The sequence below is a fragment of the Callorhinchus milii genome, unplaced genomic scaffold (genome assembly GCF_018977255.1).
Source record: "Callorhinchus milii isolate IMCB2004 unplaced genomic scaffold, IMCB_Cmil_1.0 Scaffold15, whole genome shotgun sequence".
In the NCBI taxonomy this organism is placed as follows: domain Eukaryota; kingdom Metazoa; phylum Chordata; class Chondrichthyes; order Chimaeriformes; family Callorhinchidae; genus Callorhinchus; species Callorhinchus milii.
This window is the reverse complement of record NW_024704756.1, coordinates 619347-642370: the sequence shown is the minus strand read 5'-3', so window position 1 is coordinate 642370 and position 23024 is coordinate 619347. Positions and strand designations below refer to the sequence as shown.

At 45.1% G+C, this 23024-nt stretch overlaps 1 protein-coding gene across 6 annotated transcripts in view; it reads right to left on the bottom strand.

Moving 5' to 3' along the window:
- The window catches only part of si:dkey-172j4.3 (diacylglycerol kinase delta), an 87418-nt gene that overhangs the window by 21496 nt on the left and 42898 nt on the right, over positions 1-23024 (bottom strand). For all 6 annotated transcript variants that reach the window (XM_042340645.1, XM_042340647.1, XM_042340644.1 and 3 more), the window contains exons 4-19: positions 22452-22556; positions 20904-21036; positions 20340-20446; positions 19530-19655; positions 16415-16517; positions 13066-13228; positions 10747-10855; positions 9710-9849; positions 9454-9535; positions 7760-7851; positions 6774-6873; positions 4677-4938; positions 2484-2594; positions 1895-1988; positions 1331-1438; positions 371-467 (exon numbers count right to left, since the gene is read on the bottom strand). In XM_042340645.1, the coding sequence (XP_042196579.1) occupies positions 371-467; positions 1331-1438; positions 1895-1988; positions 2484-2594; positions 4677-4938; positions 6774-6873; positions 7760-7851; positions 9454-9535; positions 9710-9849; positions 10747-10855; positions 13066-13228; positions 16415-16517; positions 19530-19655; positions 20340-20446; positions 20904-21036; positions 22452-22556 (1932 nt within the window). The remainder of the gene's footprint in view (positions 1-370; positions 468-1330; positions 1439-1894; positions 1989-2483; positions 2595-4676; positions 4939-6773; positions 6874-7759; positions 7852-9453; positions 9536-9709; positions 9850-10746; positions 10856-13065; positions 13229-16414; positions 16518-19529; positions 19656-20339; positions 20447-20903; positions 21037-22451; positions 22557-23024) is intronic.

The window sequence follows — 23024 nt, the reverse complement described above, 5'->3', positions numbered from 1 at the left end:
TAGAGCACACTGCTGTGCAGAATTGGCCATAGAGTTTCACTCACAAAATTTACAGTCTATTCACTTCACAGAATATCCTGTGAAGCGCTTTGAGACGTCTCGAAGATGTGATAAGGCTCTATATCAAATGCTGCGATTATTATTAAACACCCAAACCCACCCAGGGCCCTGCCCACTTGGTGCTCAACCATAGGTAGCTCGGTGCTGGGAGCAGATTGACTGTCAGAACCTTCAAACCCACGGAGAGGAGACCACTATCTGACCAATGTGAGGTCTTCCAACCAAGCTCAAATGGCGTAATGAATATGCTGAACATGTGGCTCCTCACTACAGAAATCACTGTGGAGGTGATCCTGTGGTTCTCTCTTACCTCCAGGTGAACCCTCTGTTCCAAATTCTTGTATGTTTTCTGGAGCAACTCCTTGGTGCCCAGGACTCCATACCACATCATGTTCTTTGTTCGGCTTCTGAACACACCGAAAATAAATAGAAATCTTTCAATTCGCAGCTGGCTCCAACAGTGAAATTCACAAAAAGGGGAATTAATCTAACATCAACAACAAAACGTTGTATTTATATAGTGCCCCTCACGCAGTCCCAGAGGACTAGACAGTGGCACGGTTGAAGAGGAAGTCAATCTGAAAATGGGATAGGAAGGGGCAAGGCAGAGGGATAAAGAGTGTTCCAGAGTTTTGTGGTGTAGTCACTGGAAGCGTGGCATGGAGGGCATGAGGGACATACAGAAAGAGGAGGAGAACATGCAGCCAGTTGAGCAGAGGCAATGGGTAGTGGATTGTGGAGTAAACAGGTCGGAGAGATAGGGAGGTGCCAGGGCATGAAGGGATTTGAAATATAACACAGATTCCTTAGTTTGTGAACAAAGGGAGATCAGGTCCACAGCTTGGCCATGGCCAATGGTGCAGGCTGCCACCTAGACACATGACAGAGTGAGGAGTACCAGGAGAGGGACAAGGCTGGTGTCCACCTCAAGGAATCTCAGACTTGGCAATGATCTATGGCTGCTATCCTTTACCACAAATAAAGCTCACATTGTTTAACAGACTTGGGTTCATCAAATGTCTCTTTCCATATGTAGGTGGGGTGCATGGAAATCTCAGTTTGGTTAAGACACTCTTAAGCATGGTGATGGGTTTCAAGTGTGTCAGACACTCGGCTGAGCAAAAAAAATTAATTTGAGGACAGAAGTGAGTCAGTGACCAGCTCCAGATCCACTCGTCTGGAGACCAGACAAATGAAAAGATTTCTTTCCCAGTGACACGACCTAGAGAGCTCTGCAGCCTCAGGAGCAGGGAAATCCGATAAAACCTACCGACATTTCTTGGGGTGCTCATCCCGCTTGTTGTTAAACTCCAGGGAGATCTTAGCGTCCAAGCCAATCCCAAAATAGTTGTTCATCACACATTTCTCAGCGTAGGGCCTGGGACACAAACACAGCAGCTGCTATTACCTGCATGTAACTTTACTCAAAACCCAAGCAGCTCATTGTCAGCCTTTAAATACCCACACTATTTAAATAATGTACTGTTACACGCTTGTGTTAGGTGTGAACACCCCCCCCCCACCCCCACACACACACACACACACAGGGAGGAGCAGCTCCCTCTACACTGTGTGTCCACACTCCCTGGTCAGGGTTAGAGACACAGTAAAGCTCCCTCTACACTGTGCATCAGCGACAGCTGGAGTGATTGATATAACTGGATGTTATTGACAGAATCTTTATTTCCTAGCGGTAATGCCCATTATACTTTAGAAGCACAAAAATCAATACAGTTAAAAAGTAAGTGACTGGCTGGAATACACTGATTGAGGCAAGTTTAAAGGTGAATGAGCAGTGTATACAGTGTAAGATTTTCCTCAGACAGTAACTTACAACAGGCTGGGATGGTCTGGTAAGCTGACGGTGGTCACTGAGTCACTATCAAGGACGATGCTGGAACTTGTGGTCATTGTTCCGGTCTTTACTCCTGCTCAGAAACCAACGCCACAGGTTAGCATCACATTGTGCTGCCAGCAGCTCCTACACAACTCAGTGCTGAGACTCCAAACTTTCTGTTAGTCTCAGCATGAGACACCGTTTTGTTTTAAAATGTAACACAGGGCAGAATTGTGGATATCCAGTCTTAATTTGGAATAATAATCCTTACAGTTGATATAGAGCCTTATCACGTGTTTGAAACGCCTCAAAGTGCTTCACAGAATATACTGTAAAGTGAATTAACTGTATATTTTGTGGGTGAAACGCGGCAGCCAATTGCACACAGCAGCGTCCCACAGTCCTGGATTCAGTGACTGAATTATGAGAACTATTGAGGGACTCATGGGAAACAAAGAGAGATGGGTTGGGAGTTCTTGTGTCTGAGTGACGTATCTGGTCTCCACTTGGGGGTGGCAATTAAGGAATTTCTCTCAATGATCTTGTTTTAGGCCCCGCGCTCTGTTCATTGCTGGGACTAACTCACGTGTCTCTGTGTCTCTCTGCCCGACCTCTTCACCCTCTCTCCTCAGCGAGGCCGTGGAGATGGTGGACTCGCTCCGGCTCACCTGTGTGTGTTTGTTCTGCTCATCGACCACTACAACAGAGAAAGCCAATAGTCACAGAGTTCCAGCAGAGAATGTCAGTGACAATAAAATACTGAGCCCAGGTCACACTCTCACAGGTACATCACCAGCTGTTTTTTTTAATTACTTTAAAATAGTTTTTCATTTAGTTTTGCATTTCTGGGTAAATTCTTCATTTAGACCATTGCTCCGACCAAACCACTTCCAGAACGGAGTTCCTATTTGTTACCCCGTGTGGGGAAATTGAGGTCTCTCATCTTTAACAGGAAGCAATAGAAATTCAGAAAATAAATCAGTGTAAAAAAAAAGGTGCTTCAGATAGGCTGAGGTGGCCTGAGGTTTGTCCCTCCCCTCCTCCAAGATGTGACAGCCTAGCGCTGTTGGTAGCATTATATATTTTAAGTTGACATTCCAATGCAGAGCTGGTGGGGTGTTGCATTATTGGGGGTGCCGTCCTTTGGATGAGAAATTAAACCGAGGCTCCATCTCCCAGTCAGCAATCCCCAAGAAACTCACCTTAGGATTGTTTTTGGGAAACTGTTGTCCACAAATTGGCTGCTATGTTTGTCCACAAAACACACAGTCACTGCACTTTACAGTAAATCCTGTGAAGAGCTTTGGGACATCCTCCCAATGTGAAAGTTGCTGTATCAAATATGTTAATCTTATTATTACTGATATCCTCCCATCGCAAATAATTGGTTCCTTTCTGACATCAGTGGGCTGAGTTCTACAAAGCATGAGTCAGACTCTACTGAGTTCATAATCAGAGGCAAGAGTGCTACCAACTGAGCCAGGCTGACACACAAATGACTGATGAGGAACTTCACAGTGCCACATTACATAGGATGGTAATCTTGGGGAGGGGATATACAGGAGGGATAGGGAAGAAGTGAGGTAGGGGTGACAGTATTGATCAAAGATACTGTTACGTCCTGGAAAGGGATGATGTGCTGGAGGGCTCATCTACAGAATCTATTTGGTTAGAGTTGAGGAGCACGAAAGGAGCTATTACACTAGGTGTATACTATAGACCATCAAACAGTGGGAAGGAGGTAGAGGAGCAAATCTGGAAGCAAATTACAGAAAGATGTAAAAATAATAGAGTAATGATTATGGGGGTCAAGGAACAATCAAAGGTAAAGATACTCAATGGGAAAAGGCTCATTTCAGAGAGCTGAAAAGGCATCTGGCCCAGGTGGATTGGAAACCAAGATTGACAGGCAAAACTGCAAATGAGCAATGGAAGGCCTTCAAGGAGGAGATAGTTAGGGTGCAGACCAAACGCATTCCCATGAGGAGGATAAGTAGGGCATCCAAAGTTAGAGCTCCCTGGATTACGAAAGAAATTAGGCTTAAAATGAAACAGAAAAACGAGCGTTAAGATGAATGTCAGGTTCAAAATCCATTAGATTTTGTAGCAGAATACAGAAAGTACAGAGAAGAACTGAAAAAGAGGCAAAGAGAACGTATGAGAAAAGATTAGATAAAATAAAAGGGAACTCTAAAGTCTTCTATAAACATATAAAGAGTAAAATGATGGTCAAAGAAAGGGTGGGGACAATTAGGGACCAAAAAGGAAAACTTCCTGTGGAGGCAGAAGGCATGGCTGAGGCACTGAATGGGAACTTTGCTTCTGTCTTCACAAAAGAGAATGCTGCCAATGTCACAAAGGAGAAGGAGGTAGAGAAAGTGGAAAGGATACAAATAGATAGAGGAGGTACTTAAAAGGTTAGCAGTGCTCAAAGTAGAAAAGTCAGCGGTCCGGATGGGATTCATCCTAGATTGCCGAGGGAAGTAAGGGTGGAAATATTGGAGGCTCTAGCCACAATCTTTCAATACCCCTTGGATATAGGAATAGTGCCTCAGAACTGAAAAGCAGCAAATGCTACTCCCCTATTCAAAAAAGGGGAGAGGGATAAGCCTGGTAACTACAGGTTAGTCAGCCTAACATCGGTGGTGGAACACAGAGAAGATTAGAACTGGAGAAGATAGGAAATAGAATTTTTACTCAAAGAAATAAAACTTTGGAATGATTTTTCTTGTCTATGATACATGTTATTGTAACAGAAACAGTTTTGCTGTCAACAAACCCTTTTCAGTTTGTTCAATGATGTGCTTCAGAGCTTTCTTTAAGCTGTTGGCTCTGAGCATCAGCTGCTCTTTGGACTTGAAGATCTTGGCCACACATTTGGAGTCAGGACCGATGTCCTGGTGTCCGCCGTTCTCTGTATGTTTGCCGTCCTGCCTTTGGCTGGGGACTGGAGGGGACAATCCGGAGGGAACAATCACAGCCTGCGATTCCTCATTCAGAGCCTTCACCAGCGAGTCCAGCTTCTCGTTTAACATGGCGCACTGTGGGAGGAGGGAAACAGTCACAGCCGACAACTAGAACAATGTGGAGTAGAGTCCCAGAGCGCTTGACAGTGGTGGAACACCATGCAGAACCGGGGGAGGGGGCAACTGACAGTTGGCACAGTTGAAGAGGAAGGTCTTCAGGCGCAATCTGAAGATGGGGAAGGAAGGTGGAGGGATAGTGCAAGAGTATTCCATAGTTTTGGGGCGCAGTGGCTAAAAGCACGGTCATCGATGGTGGAATGGAGGGCAGAGGGACATGAAGGGGTCCAGAGCTAGTCGAGCCACTTACAAAATTTAAAAGAAAAGAAAACATTTGAAGAAATAAAAGGGTTTGTGGATTGCAGGGATACAGGATGAGAGAGGACTGTGTATAGCTGCAGTGGGGAGCCAGCACTGCACAGGCACTCGCCTGAAATCACCTCCTGTACTGAGATTTCTTGGAAAAATGCTTCCATGAATGTGGTATACATTCCACCACTGGAGAGAGGACCAGCAGGAAAGGTCAAACAAGTGTCCAGGGATGGCAATCTGAACCTGGATCCTGATAAACCCCACCATATTGCCAAGAAAAGCTATTCTCACAGCAGAAATTTATTAACGTCAGATGTGATAATAATCCTTGTCTTTGATATAGGGCCTTATCACATCTTTGAGATGTCTCAAAGTGCTTCAAATAGCCGGTTTGGAAAGATTTATCTCCACGTCAATTATGTGGAGAGACTAGAGAGACTGGGATTGTTCTCCCTAAAGCAGACAAGGTTGAGGGGAGATTTAATAGATCTTCAACTTTATGAGGGGTTTTGATAGACTAGATAGAGAGAATCTGGTTTCAAACGATTTAATTATGATGATGTGGAAGGCTGCAGAGACTTGGTCTGTATTCCCTTGAGTTTAGAAGGTTGAGGGGTGATTTAATTGAGATTTTTAAAATAATAAAGGGATTGAATAGGATAGATACAGAGAAACTATTTTCTCTGGTGGGCAAATCCAGAACAAGGGGTTATAATGTTAAAAGCTAAGCCATTTAGGAGTGAAATCATGAGGCAGTTTTTCACCCATAGGATATTGAAAATCTGGAACTCTCTCCCCCAAAAGGCTGTTGGATGCTGGATTTCTCCAAGGAAATAGCTCCAAGGTGACATGCCTGGCAATGGAATGTCCGAATCGAGCCAGCCCTTCATGACTTTCTCTTCCTGAGTCAAGTGGGTCAGCAGAATTCCACTTCTGATGTCAGCACAGCCCAGTCTGGTTCATCGGCAGAACTTGGGGCAGGGAATCATCCCACCCTGCAGACAAAGCTCTAATCTAGGAGGTTCTAGCTGGACAAGTAGCGGCAAAGCTTGCGGCCAGCAATATCAATGGCAAGCTATGCGGTTTTAGCCATTTAGACTCCAGCAGTTACCCCAGCGGGTGACCCCTTTGGGGTCCCCAAAGCTTGGCTCTTGCCAACTGCACTTAATGCTTCAGGCGTGAATTAGGTAAGCAGGGAGAGAGAGCGCATTCCATTCCAACAATCTATCTCTGGGTTTTCCATGTGTAGGTGTGACGCATGGAAATCTCAGTTTGGTTTGGAGACTCCTAAGCATGGTGATGGGTTTCTGCATGTGTCAGACAGCTAACCAAAAAAAAATGCTGGATCCATTCAAATTTTCAGGACTGAGGTGGATAGATACTTGTTAGGTCGGGGTATCAATGGGATTATGAGGCCTTGTGAGTAATTGGCGTTGAGGTACATATCATCCATGATCTTATCGGATGGGGGAACAGGCTAGATGGCCTACTCCAGTTCCTATGTTCACTGTTGTGTCAACGGCTCCTGCAGCAACACTGACCTTCTTTGCCATAATATCTGCTTCCTCCTTATTCTCTTTGGTCTGTTCATAGGTTTTTCCAACTTCAGTGATGAAGTCATTCACCGTCCCACAGAGAAATCTGAAATTCACCACACGGCAATGATCATTCTTCAGATCAAGCACAAGAGGGAGAATATAACAAAACTTTTATCCTCCTTAGAGCAGATACAGTAAGATTTAATAGAGGTGTTCAAAATTTGAAAGAGTAGACAGAGAGAAACTGTTTCTTCTGGCGGGTGGATCAGTTACAAGAGGACAGATTTAAGCTAATTGGCAAAAAGTGAGATGTTACGGTCTGGAAAGCACTGCCTGGAAGCAGATTTGTTTGTAGCTTTCAAAAGGGAATTGGATAGGCATTTAAAAAGGAAAAATTTGCAGGGGTATTGGGTAAGGGTGGGGGAGTGGGATTTGTTGGTAACTCTTTCAAAGAGCTGGTACAAACATGATGGCCCAAATAGCCTCCTTCTTTGCTGTAAGATTCCATAAAACTACAAATCCATCACTAACAGAGGAGACAGAAAATTAAGACTGAAATACACAAACCCATTGCCTTTTAGGGCAGATCAGCAGCCAGGTTAGGGACAGCAAGAAGGAAGTGACTGATTCATCTGAAAGGCCAGGACACCATATTCTTAAATAGTGCCACAGGAACTTTTAACATCCATCTGGACAACAGGCAGATAGAATCTTGGTTTAATATCTCGCCTGAAGACTGGAGGTACACACAGGCTGGGATTACACAGTCCAGGAGATGTCCTGAATACTCCCAGTGTTTACTGCGGAGGGGTGGGGGGAATGGTAAATGAGTTCATGGAAGAGTTATTCCCTAGTGCTTGGTTCCCTCAAATCTTTTCCCCCTTTGTGAGCACACCCTCCAGGATTTAAACATCCAGGATTAAATTGAACCATGATTTTGAAAAGGAGCCTGAACAGGGACACACTATAGACTCGTTGCGCAGACTTACTTGGCGGACAAAATAACATCAGAGTGTTGGTCTGAATCAAGGATTTTTGTTAAATGGTGCACCACTGAGTCAGCATATTGTGAGATTTGAATCTGGAAAATAGATAAAAGGAGTCAGTGTTCATTGTCATTGAACCACAATAGACTGTATCTCTCAACAATAACAACAACAAAATTGCAGTTTTAAAGCACCTTTCACGTCGGGAGGATGTCCCAAGGTGTTCAATACATCAATCCACAATGGAATTTGTACCTGATTGTACACTGCAATGACTTCCTACTTCAATAATGCTGGTATTTGATACAGTGCCTTACCAGCTGGTTGAAAAGTCCCAAAGCGAGTCATAGGATATACAGTACTGTAAAGTCTGGCTTTCTGTTTTGTGGGCAAATGCACAGCAATGGAGTGAGGGACAATTTTATTTGGGGGACTGTTGGCCCAGGACACTGGAAGAGAGAAACTCCCTTCTCTTTTTAAATGGCGCCGTGGGATTTTTAACATGAGCAGCAGATGGGACCTTGATTTAACATCTCATCTGAAGGATGACATCTGGAACAGTGGAACACTCCCCAACATTGCACTGGAGAGTCATCCTCAACTAAATGGATTCCAAGTCCCAACATGTGGCTCAAATCAACAACCTTCAGTCTCAGAGGCGAGAACGCTACCACTGAGCCTCCGACACGCAATATCTACATTGATGCAGTAGAATGCCACTTATCTGTACACCAATTATTCACATGCCCATTTAACCACATTGGTCTCTGATGTGAATCAAAGTCACAAAAACAGTTTTCCCCCTGAATTTGGCACATTCACAGCTCAGCTCTGGCACAGAAATCTTTTGTTTTGACAGTGGTTAATTTATTAAACATTATTAAAGATTGTCACATTAGATGAAGCTCCAGGCTCACTGCGAGGTCCCAGCGTGGGGGAGGTGCCTTCAGCAGCTCTCAGCTGAGGGAGTGGATCACACGTGCCGACATGCCAGGCCCACGGCAGCATTGTCAGAGGTGCCAGCCTTCAAATGAGGAGATAAATCGAGGTCCCTTCTGCCTGTTCAGGTGGATGTTAAAGATCCCACGGTGCTATTCAAACAGAGAAAGGAATTTCTCTCTCCCGGTGTCCGGGCTAACAATCCCCAGCTAAACTGGTCATTCACCTCCTACCTGCTGTGCACAAATTGGTTGCCACATTTCGCCTACAAATACGCAATCACTACTCTTTACATTGCCTTTTAAAGGGCTTTGAGATGTCTTGATGTTATTGATGCTGTATCAAATACAAATATGATGATTTTCCAGTAAATAACAACAGCAACAATATTATATTTGTAGCGCCTTTCACGTCGGGAAGACGTCCCAAGGCTCTGGACAATCAGTGTTTCAGACCCGAGCTGGGGGTTAGGATCGGGGAGGGTGGAGGGCGGGAGGGGAGGGGATGGAGGGTAACCGAAGGCACGTTGAAGAGACCAGCCTTGAAGGGGGCAAGGGAGGGGGCGAGGCGGAGGGACAGCAGGATTGAGTTCCAGAGGGTGGGGGGCAGAATGTCAAAAGGCCTGCCCGCCAATGGTAAATCAGCATCACAGCTCTCACTGGCCGACTGGGCTCCCCCCAACCAACCCTCCCACCACCAGCTTGCTCACCCCCACTCCCCAGCTCATACCCAAGCCTGACCCATTGGGAACCTCATACCTGCACATTGCAGTCATCAACTTCATCCTCCTTCACAACAGGAAGCGGTTTGGTTGGCACTTCATAGATCATGATACTCCATCTACAGAATATAAACAGAGAATGTCACTCAGTGTGTACACCCCACAGAGAGAGCGTCACTCAGTGTGTCCACATCCCAGAGAGAGCGTCACTCAGTGTGTACACACCCAGAGAGAGCACAGGGCTAGTCTGGTTACAATCAGGTCACATACGATGCATCTCTTCCTTATGTTACCTGTCCAGCATTTTAGTCGTGGCTCGTTCCAGCTTCGCCACAACCTGCAACAGCTGTGCGTCGTCGTCACACAATCCTCCCCAGCCCAACACTCGAGCCAGGTCATTGCCAGTCCCCAGGGGCAGCACGCCAAGCTTACACTACAGAGAGAACCAGCAGAGAATCAGCGTGGCTCAGCAACTCCCACCCACAGTCACACTAACTTCACCTCAAACCCAACTGTGCTGGAAGCAGAAAGATTGTGATTTAATAAAATAGATCAGCCTTGCATTTGAAATAGTGCCTTTCACATCAGGCAACGTCTCAAAGAGCTTCACAGAATTTACTGTAATATGTAGTGACTGTGTGTTTTGTACCTGAATGTGGCAGCCATGTCTGTACGCTGAGTGTCCACCATTGGGGATATCACATTATACTGACTGAAAGTGCGACACTAGCAGTGCGTTTACCTGTATGTAACTTCATGTTTGAGCTGCAAGACTACACCCAGTTTAAAATCCTGAAGAAATGTAAAACATTCTTCACTTCAGTCTCAATTTGAAACCTTTTCTTAATACATGTTGAAAAAGTAGAATCATAGAATCTTACAGCTCAGAAAGAAGCCATTCGGACATCCTTCCTAAAGTGTGGTGTCCAGAATTGGACACAATTCTCCAGCTGAGTCCTAACCAGAGAGTTATCATGGTTCAACATAACTTCCTTAACATAACTAGGTTCCACATTAAGTGTAGATTGAATCATTTTCTACAAACCTCTACAACTTTACATTTTAAGACAGGCTAAGGCTCAGTGGACTTTCAGGCCTTTGGAGAGGAACATGCTCTGATGCTATGTGTGGTGCTGGTATCATGCGCTGGCTGAAATCAGCTCTCAGTGTAAACTGGCACGGTCCCTGTGTGTCTGCCCCGATCTGAACACCGATGAGATGAGCGATCAGATGGGCCTGAAGCCCACGTGGATTCCTCACACTGACAGAGTTGGCCACGCACAGCTTCCACCAACTGCTGCTGGACAATGAGGAGATCACATTGCCTCACCTGCTTGTGTAATCCCAGTTTGTCAATTTCCGACAATGCCCATCCCACACTTCCATCGCCTCCACACACCAAGATACGGAAAGTGGCAAATTTCTGAAATAAACGTAGACTGGGACAAAAAACAGAAAAACGGGTTAGAACCACATAGGAAAACCTTTCTTTACAGTCAAGCTTGTGAGAACGCACTACCTTTTGGTGGGAGTGTCACCAGTCCAGTTCCTGAGCCAGGCGGTCAGCAGTATTTCAGGGCACTGCTGATAACAGCACGGCCAGCCTGGCTCATCGACAGGACCTGTAAACCCTGCAGGTCAAAGCCCTAATGGGTAGGAGAAAGTTCATCAGACAGTGCTTGCACTCTCCTCCACAACCCATATTTTGCTACCTTTACCCCCGTGACCTCCCACACTATCTCCTACTCCCACAAGTCTCCGGTACACCAGCCACCTCCATTGCCTCATGCCGCCAAATAAACATAGCACAAATCCAACAGCCCATTGGCAAATCTGGCTGGACCACCCCAAACCTAACGCTCTGCTCTTGTCTCAGCTAAAAATACCCTGGTTCAAGATCATCTTGGAGGTGAAGGATAATCCCCAGGCTCCTCTTCATCACCACCAACCAGCTACTCCATCCACCTTCCTCTGCCTCTCTCATCCTTTCCTACAACTCCAAATGTGAAGAAATGATGGACTTCTTTGAGTCCAAAATCAAGAGGATCCGCTCCTCTGCCTCTGTTCTTTCTACTGCCATCTCCGGCCCCCACTCCGTTCACACGTTTGGCCCCATCTCCCCCTCTTTTCTCACCTAAATAATTTCCCAAATGCTCACTGACACACAGCATTGTTGGAGAGTTTCAATTTATTCAATCAGGGCCCCCAGGTCCTTTTCATTTTCCAGACATATTATTTTGCTTCCATTCAAATAATAGTCCCTTCCAGGATTTTTTGTCCTCCATGTGAAATACTTTACCTTCCTCTACATTGAATTACATCTGCCACCAATCTGCCCAAGTCCAAAGTATGTTCAAATCCTTCTGTAACCCATCTTGTTCAGTTTCGCAATCTGCCACATTCATTAGTTTGGTCTCATCTGCAAACTTACCTCCCTCACCACCTTCAACACCTCAAGACCTTCCTCTTCGACGGAGCTTTCGATTTCCCTCCTTTCCCCTTTGCCCTCCCCCACCCTCTGCTCGGGTCCGTAACTCTGGCTGTCCAGCGCCTTGGGACATCCTCCAGATGCGAAAGGCGCTATATAAATATAATTTTTTTGTTGTTGTTGTTAATCACTGTCTAGCCACAGCCTTACCATATCAAGCTGCCTTGCCACACCGTCGAAGAAAAATAGTAAATTAGATTGGCAAGGCCTTCGCTTCATGAACAATAATTGGCAATAATTTATGATTTTATTTCTGTCCAGATGCTACATGATTTTATTCTTAATAAAAGTTTCCATAATTTTCCAATTCTCCCCTTTATATAGGCCTCTGAGACAACCAGTTTCAACTGTTCATCAAATAATTAATTAATTAACTGATCCCTAACACCTGGCCTAAGACTAACTGCCAATTTGACTTTTGACCTGTTTGCTTGAAAAGTTCTCTCTTGCTCCAGAAACAATTCCCACTCTTTTGCTAAAAATAAGAATTCTCGCTTGCTCGCTGGTTCTCGCTTGCTCAAGAATTCCCACTCTCACCAAATTCTTTAACAGAATTCTCATACTGTTCCTCTTCTCACTATGCTGGGCTCTCTGCTCCAACCCGTCGATCACCACTAGGGGGAGTCTCGTCCTCAATAAAAACAAGCGGACCGAAACATTACTGTCGGTATCTTTATTTCGAGCTGCATGAAATATGTTAAGAGCGCCACCCTATCTCTGTGACCTATTAAAATCTGCTCGGCTGGCACTGGCCTGCTCTCGGATCCCTTGCCCTGCTCGCTCCACCATCCGTGGTCAAGCAGAAAGGGGTGGCAGGATGTCAACTTGGGCAGGTGGGGCAGGGCAACAACAACAAATGACATTTACACAACTCCTTTCACATCGGGAGGACGTCCCAAGATGCTGAACAGTCAGGGATGTGGACCCGAGCTGAGGTTTGGGATCAGGAGGGGTGGAAGGCAAGAAAGGTGGGTAGGAGGATAACTGAAGGTGCGGTTGAAGAGGAGGTCTTGAGATATGCCTTGAAGGAGACAAGGGAGAGCGTGAAGTGAAGGGACTGGGGAATGGAGTTCCAAAGGGTGGGGGCAGAGAGGCTGAACGTGTGGCAGGGCTGACAGGTGAACAGGGCTGGCAAGTTCAAGCGGGAGGAAGGAGACATACCCAAGATGAGGCCCTCCATTCATCAGGTCAAAAACCTGGGCTGGGTTCAGGAGCTGCTTGAACTTCCTGAGGAACTTGACACCCTGGTTGTCGCCGCTCTTGGAGTTCACGAGGACCAGCAGTGGGCTCCTGCACGACTCGGCACAGGTAGCCTTCCAGAAGCCTGAACAAAAGCAAACGCTCTGTGTGTTACAGCAATACCAGACTTTAACCTTCACCCAATATCTCCATTGTTTTGGTGAAAGGCAATAACAATTTTCTCTGAAAGCCTCATTTTGTGGAGTCCTGTAGCTTATTATAACATAATGACACTCACGTTGCAAACGAGAGGTCCTGGATTGAATTCTTGCACAGGGCAAAACATTAGGCAAGTTTCCTTACTACACATGCCTCTGTCTACCTAGCAGGAAGTAGGAACCTGTTTTTTAGTCGATTGACTGATTGCTTTTCCAAGGGTAATAATCTTTAAAAAAAAAAATTAAATAAAATAATAATAATAATTTGGTCACTCAATGCATAACTGTTTGTAGAACACTGCTGTGTGCAATTGACTGCCATGTTTCACTTACAAAATATACAGTCAATTCACTTTGCAGTATATTCTGTGAAGCGCTTTGAGACGTCTCGAAGATGTGATAAGGCGCTATATCAAATGCAAAGATTATTATTATAACATAATGACACACAGCGCTACAATCTGCTGTGACTGACAGAGTGGAGGAGCTGTGTGAGGCTGTGTAAGGCTTTGTGAACTTGTGTTATGGGAAAATTTATGGTGTTCTCTGACTGCAGAAAATGTAAATCAGTAGCAGGTGTTACCAGGTAAAGTAAAGTCCCGTCTACTTGTCCAGGTGGATGTTAAAGATCCTATGACGTTCAACTGAAGAAAGAGAAGGGAGTTGCTCTCTCTCCCGGTGTACTGGCCACCAATTCCTCAAATAAAATTGATCAACAACAAAATTACATTTGTATAGCACCTTTCACGTTGGGAGGATGTCCCAAGGCGCTGGACAGTCAGAGTTTCGGACCCAAGATGGGTTTAGGGATTGGGGAGGGTGGAGGGCAGGGGGAGAAGCAGGGTGATTGAAACCACGGTCGAAGATGAGGGTCTTGAGACGGATCTTGAAGGAGGCAAGGTAGCGGGTGAGGCAGAGCGACTGTGGGATTGAGTTCCAGAGGGTGGGGCCAGAGTGGCAGAAGGCCCATTCGCCAAAGATGGGGCAGGAGAGGCGGTATACCTGAAGCAGGCCGAAGCTTGCTGAGCGTAGGAAGTGGGCATGAGGAGTTCAGGGACTTGAATACAAGGGTGAGGATCTTGAAATCGATCCTCTCTGGGATAGGCAGCCAGTGCAGTCTGGCCAGGACTGGGGGAATCGGCTGTGAATGTGCCAAATTCAGGGGGAGTGGGGTTGATCAGAGCTGTGGGGAAAGAGTGGGGTAGTGGGGTTGATCAGGGCTATGGGGAGAGAGAGTGGGAGTGGGGTTGATCAGGGCTGTGGGGAGAGAGCGGGGGAGTGGGGATCAGGGCTGTGGGGAGAGAGCGGGGGAGTGGGGTTGATCAGGGCTGTGGGGAGAGAGTGGGGGAGTGGGGTTGATCAGGGCTGTGGGGAGAGAGTGGGGGAGTGGGGTTGATTTGGAAACTCTTTTCAAAGAACCGGCACAGACACGATGGTCCGAATGGCCTCCTTCTGTGCTGTATAATTCTATGATTCTATGATGTTAACTGAAGTTCTCTTATTGCTTCCCGCCCAGCAGAGGAGTGGCGGTGTCTGCTCCTTCCTCCCATTGGACCGGAAAGGGACCAATTCGCGGTGACAGCCTTGGAGCCGCTTGTGAATCTTTGGGCTCCAGTTACAAGCGGCTTCAGCTGTTAATAAATCACCATTTGACTCCTCCCATTCACTCCCTTGTTTCCTCCCAGGTCCTCGGCCTCCTCACTGATTGTGAATGGCTGGAGTCCGCTGTCAGTTAAGCATAATTTGACTCCTCCCATCTCCATCCAGGAGCCACTCTATACACAGAAGGCCCAAGTGAGTAGATTCTGCAGAAACCAGCGGGTCTTTCTGTCCGGACTAACCAGATTGCTGTACGAATTAACCATCATATTTAAAACAGATAAGAATACAAATGATTTGGGGCCAGGTGTTAAATTTGTCTAATTTACTCGGTGCCCGAGGTTAACCAGTGTCCAGCTAAAGCAGCTGCCACTGTATTTGGATTTGTGGGTGAACACAAAGCCAGGAGAGAGAGAGACTGTTTGAAGTGGCAGCTCAGGAGATACCTGTACCTGTCCAGGTGGAACACAGGTTATCTGAGCTATATATTCCCTCACACACACTGAGCCTCACTCACCTCTGCATGTAGTGAGGTAATAAATGCGGCAGTGTATACAGTGAGGAGAAATCAAATTGAAATCCAGAAGTCTGAGTTTATAAAAAAATCACAATTTCATGCTGTGGGGACTTGGAATGTGGGCGCCTCTCAGTGCTGAACGCTGATTGTGATGTAAATGTGGAGGGTTTCTCACTCCTCCTGAGCTCAGCACAAAGCCAGCCCACACCCAGGCTGGTCAATTCCTTAGATAAATGGACAACCAATCATTCTGTTCAACTGGAAGTGGCTTGCTGACAGTGGTGTGTGGGTAGCCACTCAGCACTCTCGCTCAGGCACTTATTATTAATAATAATCTTATACTTGACACATAATGATAATCCTTGTGTTTGATACAGCGCCTTATCATGTCAATGAGACGTCTCAAAGCGCTTCACAGAATATTCTGTAAAGTAAATTGACTGTATTTTTGTGGGTGAAAAGTGGCAGCCAGTTATGCACACAGTGTGCCACAAACAGAGTGACAAAATTATTATTATTTTTTTGAAGGGATTATTTCCCCAGAAAAATGATCCGCCAATCAACTGGATTACTAGGTAGTCAGAGGCGTGTGGAGTAAGGAAATCTGCCTAATGTCTTGCCCTGCCCGGGAATCAAACCCAGGTCCTCTCACTTGTTAATTGAATGCTCTAAGCACTGCACTACAGGACTCCACAAACCCATTAGGGTTTTGCACAGGCCTCCGTAGGGAGGTATCTGAGGGAATGAGGTGGGAGTGAGGCCCTCACATTGGGGGTTCCTGACTAAATGGCAACTTTACTTCAGCGGCTTCAACGGGACACGTATAGGCTCAGCACAAAGTGCTTTCTGGAATTCCATCAACAACAACAACCAAATTACATTTGTGTAGCGCCTTTCACATCAAAGTGAAAGTGAGCTGGTGATTTTGAGGGTGAAGATAAGAGCTGAGGGAGAGGAGGGTTGAGCTTGCTGACATGCTCTGGCCTCCATCACTTACCATCAGAGTCAATACTGTTTAGGGAGGTTGGGGGAATGATTGACAGCTTGCACTGACCCAGGGGGCACTTCCTTTCAAACTGCTCCTTACACACATTATGTACCTGCAAAACACAAGTTACACCTGCTCAGACAAGTTTACTAACGGCTTGGACACTTAAACAGGAGCTCAGTGCTGTCAGGAAAACACATAGACACACCCCACATAACACATACAAACACACAGACATATACATACACATAAATTGGTCACTCAATCTATGACTGTTTGTGGGACACTGCCATACGTAATCAGCTGTCGCATCTTTCCCACAAAAATCATAAGTCAATTCACTTTACACTATATTCTGTGAAGCACTTTGAGACGTCTCAAAGACATAATATCAAATCCAATGATTGTTATAAATACACACAAACATGTACACACATATAAATACACACAGCCACAAGGCCCCATCAGCCTCTCCAGGTGGGCAATAAAAATCTCATGGCATTATACAAAATGAGAAGAGAGTTTCTCTCTCGGTGTCCTGGCCAACAATCCCCCAAATAAAATTGGTGACTCACTCCATGGCTGTTTGTTGGATTGGTGCGCACAAATTAGTTACTACACTTTACAGTAAATACTGTGAAGGGCTTTGAGACATCCTCCTGACCTGATGTGAAAAATTCTCTATCAAATGCAAGGGTTATTATTGTATTTTATTACAGTGCATTCCTGGGGTAATGTGAACAGTCAACTATCTAATCCCAATCCAGCACAATGCCTTCCCCACATACCCAACGTCTGACTACCCTCACATCCCTAACTGGACGTGAGAGCTGATAGTTTCTGCAGTAATGCCCTCTAATTCCATTTCAGTGCAGCCTGAGTGATTGCACTGGCCTGGGCACAAAATTGCAGATTGTTTGGGTAAGTAATTCTGTGGAACATTCCCAGCCTCACTGCTGACGTGCTGATCAAGAATCTGTTTTGCAGTTAAAACCCAACAGATAAGAGATACATCACAGACACCTGTCAATGAGGGGCTGAGCCCATTTTGACATAATATAATAATAATAATAATCCTTGCATTTGATATAGCGTTTTCCACATCGGGAGGACGTCCCAAAGCGCTTCACAGAACACACTGTAAAGTGAATTGACTGTATATTTGTGGGCGAACGCGGCAGCCAATTGCGCACAGCAATGTCCCACAAACAGTCGTAGATTGAAAATGACCAATTTATTATTGTTTTGGTTTTGGAGGGTTATTATTAGGCTCTGTGTGGAGTAAGGAAACTTGCCCAAGGTTTCGCCCTCTGTCTAGAATTGAACTCAGGTCTCTCACTTGCAAAGCGAGTGCTCTAACCACTGAGCTACAGGACTCCACATTCTACATTGATAGAAACATCTGGAGAGGGTTAGGAGCTCTGGAACAGGAGGGAACCACAATATCTTGTCATCTGTCACACACTCCCGATCAGTATCTCTCTTTTAAAGATTCCAATTGATTCTGCATCGATGGCTATGCTATGGTGTGTGTATGGCTATGACATGATCTGTGTGTGGCTATGCCATGATGTGGGTATGTGTGGTTATACATGGTGTGTTATGTGTGTATGGCTATGTTATGGTGTGTATGTTTGTGGCTATGCCATGGTGTGTGTGTGTGTGTGTGTGTGTGTGTAAGGCCTTTGATACAGTTCCACTTGAGAGACTGGTACTGAAAGTAAAGAAAGCAGGAATCAGTGGAGGTTTGGATGTGCAATTGGTTGACTGGAAGGGTGGTGGGACAGGGAATGTCATCAGACTGGAAAAATGTTACCAGTGGGGTTCCACAAGGGCCTGTTTTGGGACATCTTTTGTTTAATATTTTTTATAAATGATCTGGAACTAGGAATTGCAAACACAGTGGCTAAGTTTGCAGATGACACCAAGCTAATGCAGGTGGTAGATTGCAAAGCTGAACAAGATAGGTTACAGGAGGATTTGAACATAATTGGGAATTGAGCAGATCAGTGGCAGATGAAATTCAATGTGGAGAAATGTAAAGTACTTCACATGGGGATAAAAATTTCTGGAAAGGACTATTATTTGAATGGAAGGAAAATAATATGTATGGAAATGAAAGGATCTGGGGTTCCTGATTGACAATATATTGAAGCTCTCGCAACAATGCTCTGTGGCAGCGAGTAAAGCAAATCAGATGTTGGGATGTGTCAAACGATACACAATATAGATCACTACAGACTGTTTCAAGATATTGAATACATGGTCCAGAATAGTAAAAGCAGAGGACACGGCCTGTGATTGAAGGGAGTAAATTCAGAACAAATCTATGCAAACACTATTTCAGTGAACGAATAGTGAACCTGTGAAACAAGATATGGAATACATTGTAGTAGATAGAGCTCTCGCCTCATAAGTGAGGACCTGGGTTCGATTCCCGGGCAGGGCGAAAACTTAGGCAAGTTTCCATACTCCACACATCACTGTTTACTGAGCAGTAAGTAGAAAACTGGTTGTTAGTTGATTAGCGGATCGCTTTTTCTGAGATAATAATTGCCTCAAAAACATTTTTTTTAAATAATAATAATTTGGTCACTCAATCCATATACTGTAAAGCTTTCACACAGTGAATTGTTCGGATCTGGAATGCATTGGCTGAAAGGGAGATGGAAACCAATTCAATAACAACTTTTAAGAGAGAAGTAGATAATTATTTGGGGGGGACAAGTTTGCAGGGCTATGAGGAGAGCGCGGTGGAGTGGGATTGATTTGGAAACTCTTTTCAAAGAGCCGGCACAGACACGATGGGCCGAATGGCCTCCTTCTGTGCTGTATAATTGTATAATTCTATGATTGTTTGTGCGCAATTGGCAGCCATGTTTTATCCACAAAATATACAGTGAATTCACTTTACGGTACATTCTGTGAATCACTTTGAGACGTCTCGAAGACGTGAAAAGGCACTGTATCAAATGCAAATATTATTATTATTTTTGTGTTTCCACCTGTTCCACAGGGCAGGGTGTTCCACATGCTCACACCCTCTGCCAGGTTCTAGTATGTTCACCATTGTGAGCACAGAAAGCTTTCACTAGGAGCCGACGCAAGGAGACCAGAGCCTTACAATCGCTTTGCACCACAGACACCTCCAGTCCTGCAGGCGACGGACACTGCCGCAGGCTCGGTCACACACGGCACACTTGGCGCTGACCGGCAGGTTCCCCTCCATCCATTGGTGAGGCATCGCAACCTGGGGAGAGGGGATGGGCTCAGTGAGGGAGAAAGCATTAGGAGAATTATACCACTACCAGCCAGGTCCCCAGAGTCAAGATGTGTGTTGTGTTGATCATTATCATGTTGGATGAAAAATAAATAACCTTTCCATGTAATTTCCTCCTGATCCTTGTTTCTCTTGTCTCTCAGGCCTCCCAAGGCCACAACTAATAACAACCGAGAGAAAGAGAACGAGATTCCCCCTTCTCCCCCCCAGGAAGCCTTACAGGACGCTGCCTGTGACCTCACTGCCCCCTGTCGGCCTCACAGCTCCCGGAGAAGGTGGAGACAGTAACAACAGGCTTGACCCTGGATCACACTTGACCTCTATAGTCCATTACTCCATCATATACTCCTCTATTCAGCCCGGTGTCCTGGCCAACAATCCATCACATAACATTGGTCACTAACTCCACGGCTGTTTATGGGACACTGCTGTGCGCAAATGAGTGCCACATGAGCGCAAATGAGTGCCACATTTTGCTCACAAAACATATTCACTCTACAGTATATTCTGTGAAGCACTTTGAAATGTCTCAAAGACATGATAAGGCGCTATAGTAAATACAATTAGACGCTTCATAAAATGTGAAAATTATTATATATATCAAGCGCTCAGAGTAAACTCTCCAATCACCACCCGCTGCACCGAGCTACTTACCCCATCCTCATCTTCAATGATATCGTTTGCTACAGAGGCCAGCGTAGTCCACTTACAGGTGTTGGTGGCCCGGACAGCACAGCGCTTGTGAGCCTTAAATTTACACACTGTCAGGGGAAAGCACACAGCACCTTTCAGCCAGCCTCAAAATACACAAGCAATCCACTTTACAGTATATTTCTGTGGAGTCCTGTAGCTCAATGGTTAGAGCACTTGCCTCGCAAGCAAGAGACCTGGATTTGATTCCAGGGCAAGTTTCCTTACTCCACACGCCGCTGTTTACCTAACAGTAAGTAGGAACCCAGTTGTTAGTTGATTGGTGGATTGCTTTAATTCCTCCAAAAAATAATAATAATAAATTGGTCACTCAATCCACGACTGTTTGTGTGACGCTGCTGTGTGCAATTGGCTGCCACCTTTCACCCACAAAATATACAATCAATTCACTTTACAGTGTATTCTGTGAAGCGTTTTGAGACGTCTCAATGACGTGATAAGGCGCTGTATGAAATGCTAAGAATTATTAGTATATTATATATTCAGAGTAGGACAGGTGTGTAATACCTTCACAACTCAATCCGTGGGAGGTCATGCCGGACAGGGCCTCACGGCAGACGTTACAAAAGGTGGGCCGAGCGTGGGACGAGGCATACCAGTTGTGCATCCCTGAGAAGTGCTCCATGTTCAGCTGCGTTGCCTGAAGACAAAACCCCGTATTGACATCAGTCAAATATAAAACACTAAAATGCAATATCCTCCTCTTCGACCCTCCACCAGGGGTGGAGTGAATTGACTGTATAATATGTTGTTGTTGTGAAGGGGTCTATGGAGCCAGCCAGGTGCTGGCAGGAGAGACAGTGACAGTGGCTGAGATGGGAGTTTATAATGTGTGTCAGGTTCCTGGTTAGCACCGATTGAATCAATGTAACCGGAAATTTCTCCCTCCCCTCACCAGGGGGTTTGGGAATATGGGGCACAATATTGCATCCTATGAATATGGAAGCGTACAAACCTAGAGGGTGAAACTCAGTACAATATTTTGTCTCGTAAAACCATCTACTATCATTGGAGACATTACCACTGAAATAGATTAACTGCTCAATGCTCTATATACAATGCAATAATAGAGTAATCACTGAGGTAGTCCGCAGTATTCCAGAGCTCTGTTGATGACAGCACAGCCCAGCCTGGATCATCAGCAGATCAGTCACTGGGGTCAGGGAGTCATCCCACTCAGCTCCTGTTAACCCTGCACCTAAAGGGTTGGATGGTCCTCGCTGGACAAGCAGCGGGAAAGCTTGCCAGACAGCAATATCAATGACGAGCTATGCTGTGTGTGGGGAGGCAGGAGTTACTGTGGGGTGGGGTTACTATGGAGGAGGGGCTACTGTGTGGGAGGGATTACTGTAGTTGGAGGAAGGACTAAATGGCCTGTTTTGATGCTGTAGATTGAATGTTATTCAGTTAGCCTTATTAACACAGAATGATCAGATATGTTCTACATTGTAATATACTATAAGCCATATCTTATTGTATATATGGACACTATTGTATACTTTATACACAGGCAATTTATGTTATAATACCGAATAAGTAAGTTTATTTCATAACATGCTCACAAAGAGCACAAGCAAACTTTACCACATAAGAAATTTTAATCGGCCAAACATATAGAATCATGCAATCTTACGCACAGAAGGAGGCCATTCGGCCCATCTTGCCTATGATAGAGCTATCAACTAGTCCCACTCCCCCTCTACCCCACAGCTCTGCACATTTTTCCTTTTTAAGTACATATCCATTTCCCTTTTGAAAGCTATTATCGAATCTGCTGTTATCACCCTTTCAGGCAGTGCATTCCAGACGGTAACAACACTAAAAAAAAATTCTCCTCAACTAACCTCTGCAAATTAGCTTAAATCTGTTTCCTCTGGTTACCAACCCACTCGCCAGAGTTTCTCCCCATCTACTCTATCAAAACCCCTCAATGACTATCCTCTGTAAGCTTGAAACATAATTGAAACTGAGTTTAGATATCAGTTATTTAAATTATTTTACTGTTAGTCCAAGGAACTCTCCCCGAGGACGGATGCCTCATTTCCACTCCCTCACCTCATAGTTCTCCCATTTTTGGACTGACTTCAGAGCAGTAATCCAATCTTCCATTTCTTTCCTGTTCTCAGCACAGAGCATTAATTTTCTGAAGGGAGTGATCACCTGAAAATAATCCAACCACATTGGAGGGGTTAAGAATAATTATTGCACCATAATACCGAAATGTCTCAAAGTAATTACTGTGAAGTGTAGTGACGGTGTACATGTAAGCATGAACAACAGCCAATTTGTACATAGCAATATCCCACAAAAAGCTATATTAATAAATAATATCAATAATAAATAATAAATAATAATAAGGCTTATCAGGTAGTCGAAGTCTCAAAGCACTTCACAGGATATACTGTAAATTGGATTGACTATGCATTTTGTGGATAATCCCACAGATCATGACTGATTTATCTGGAGATTGTTGGTTGGGAGAAATTCTCTTCATTTGTCCAATTGTGCAGACGGATCTTTAATATCCAACAGATATATTGGTTTAATGGCTCAGAAAAACACAGCAATAACACACAAAGCCCCCAACACTGCACTGGAATGTCAGCCTGTTAGCAACACATCCAGAAA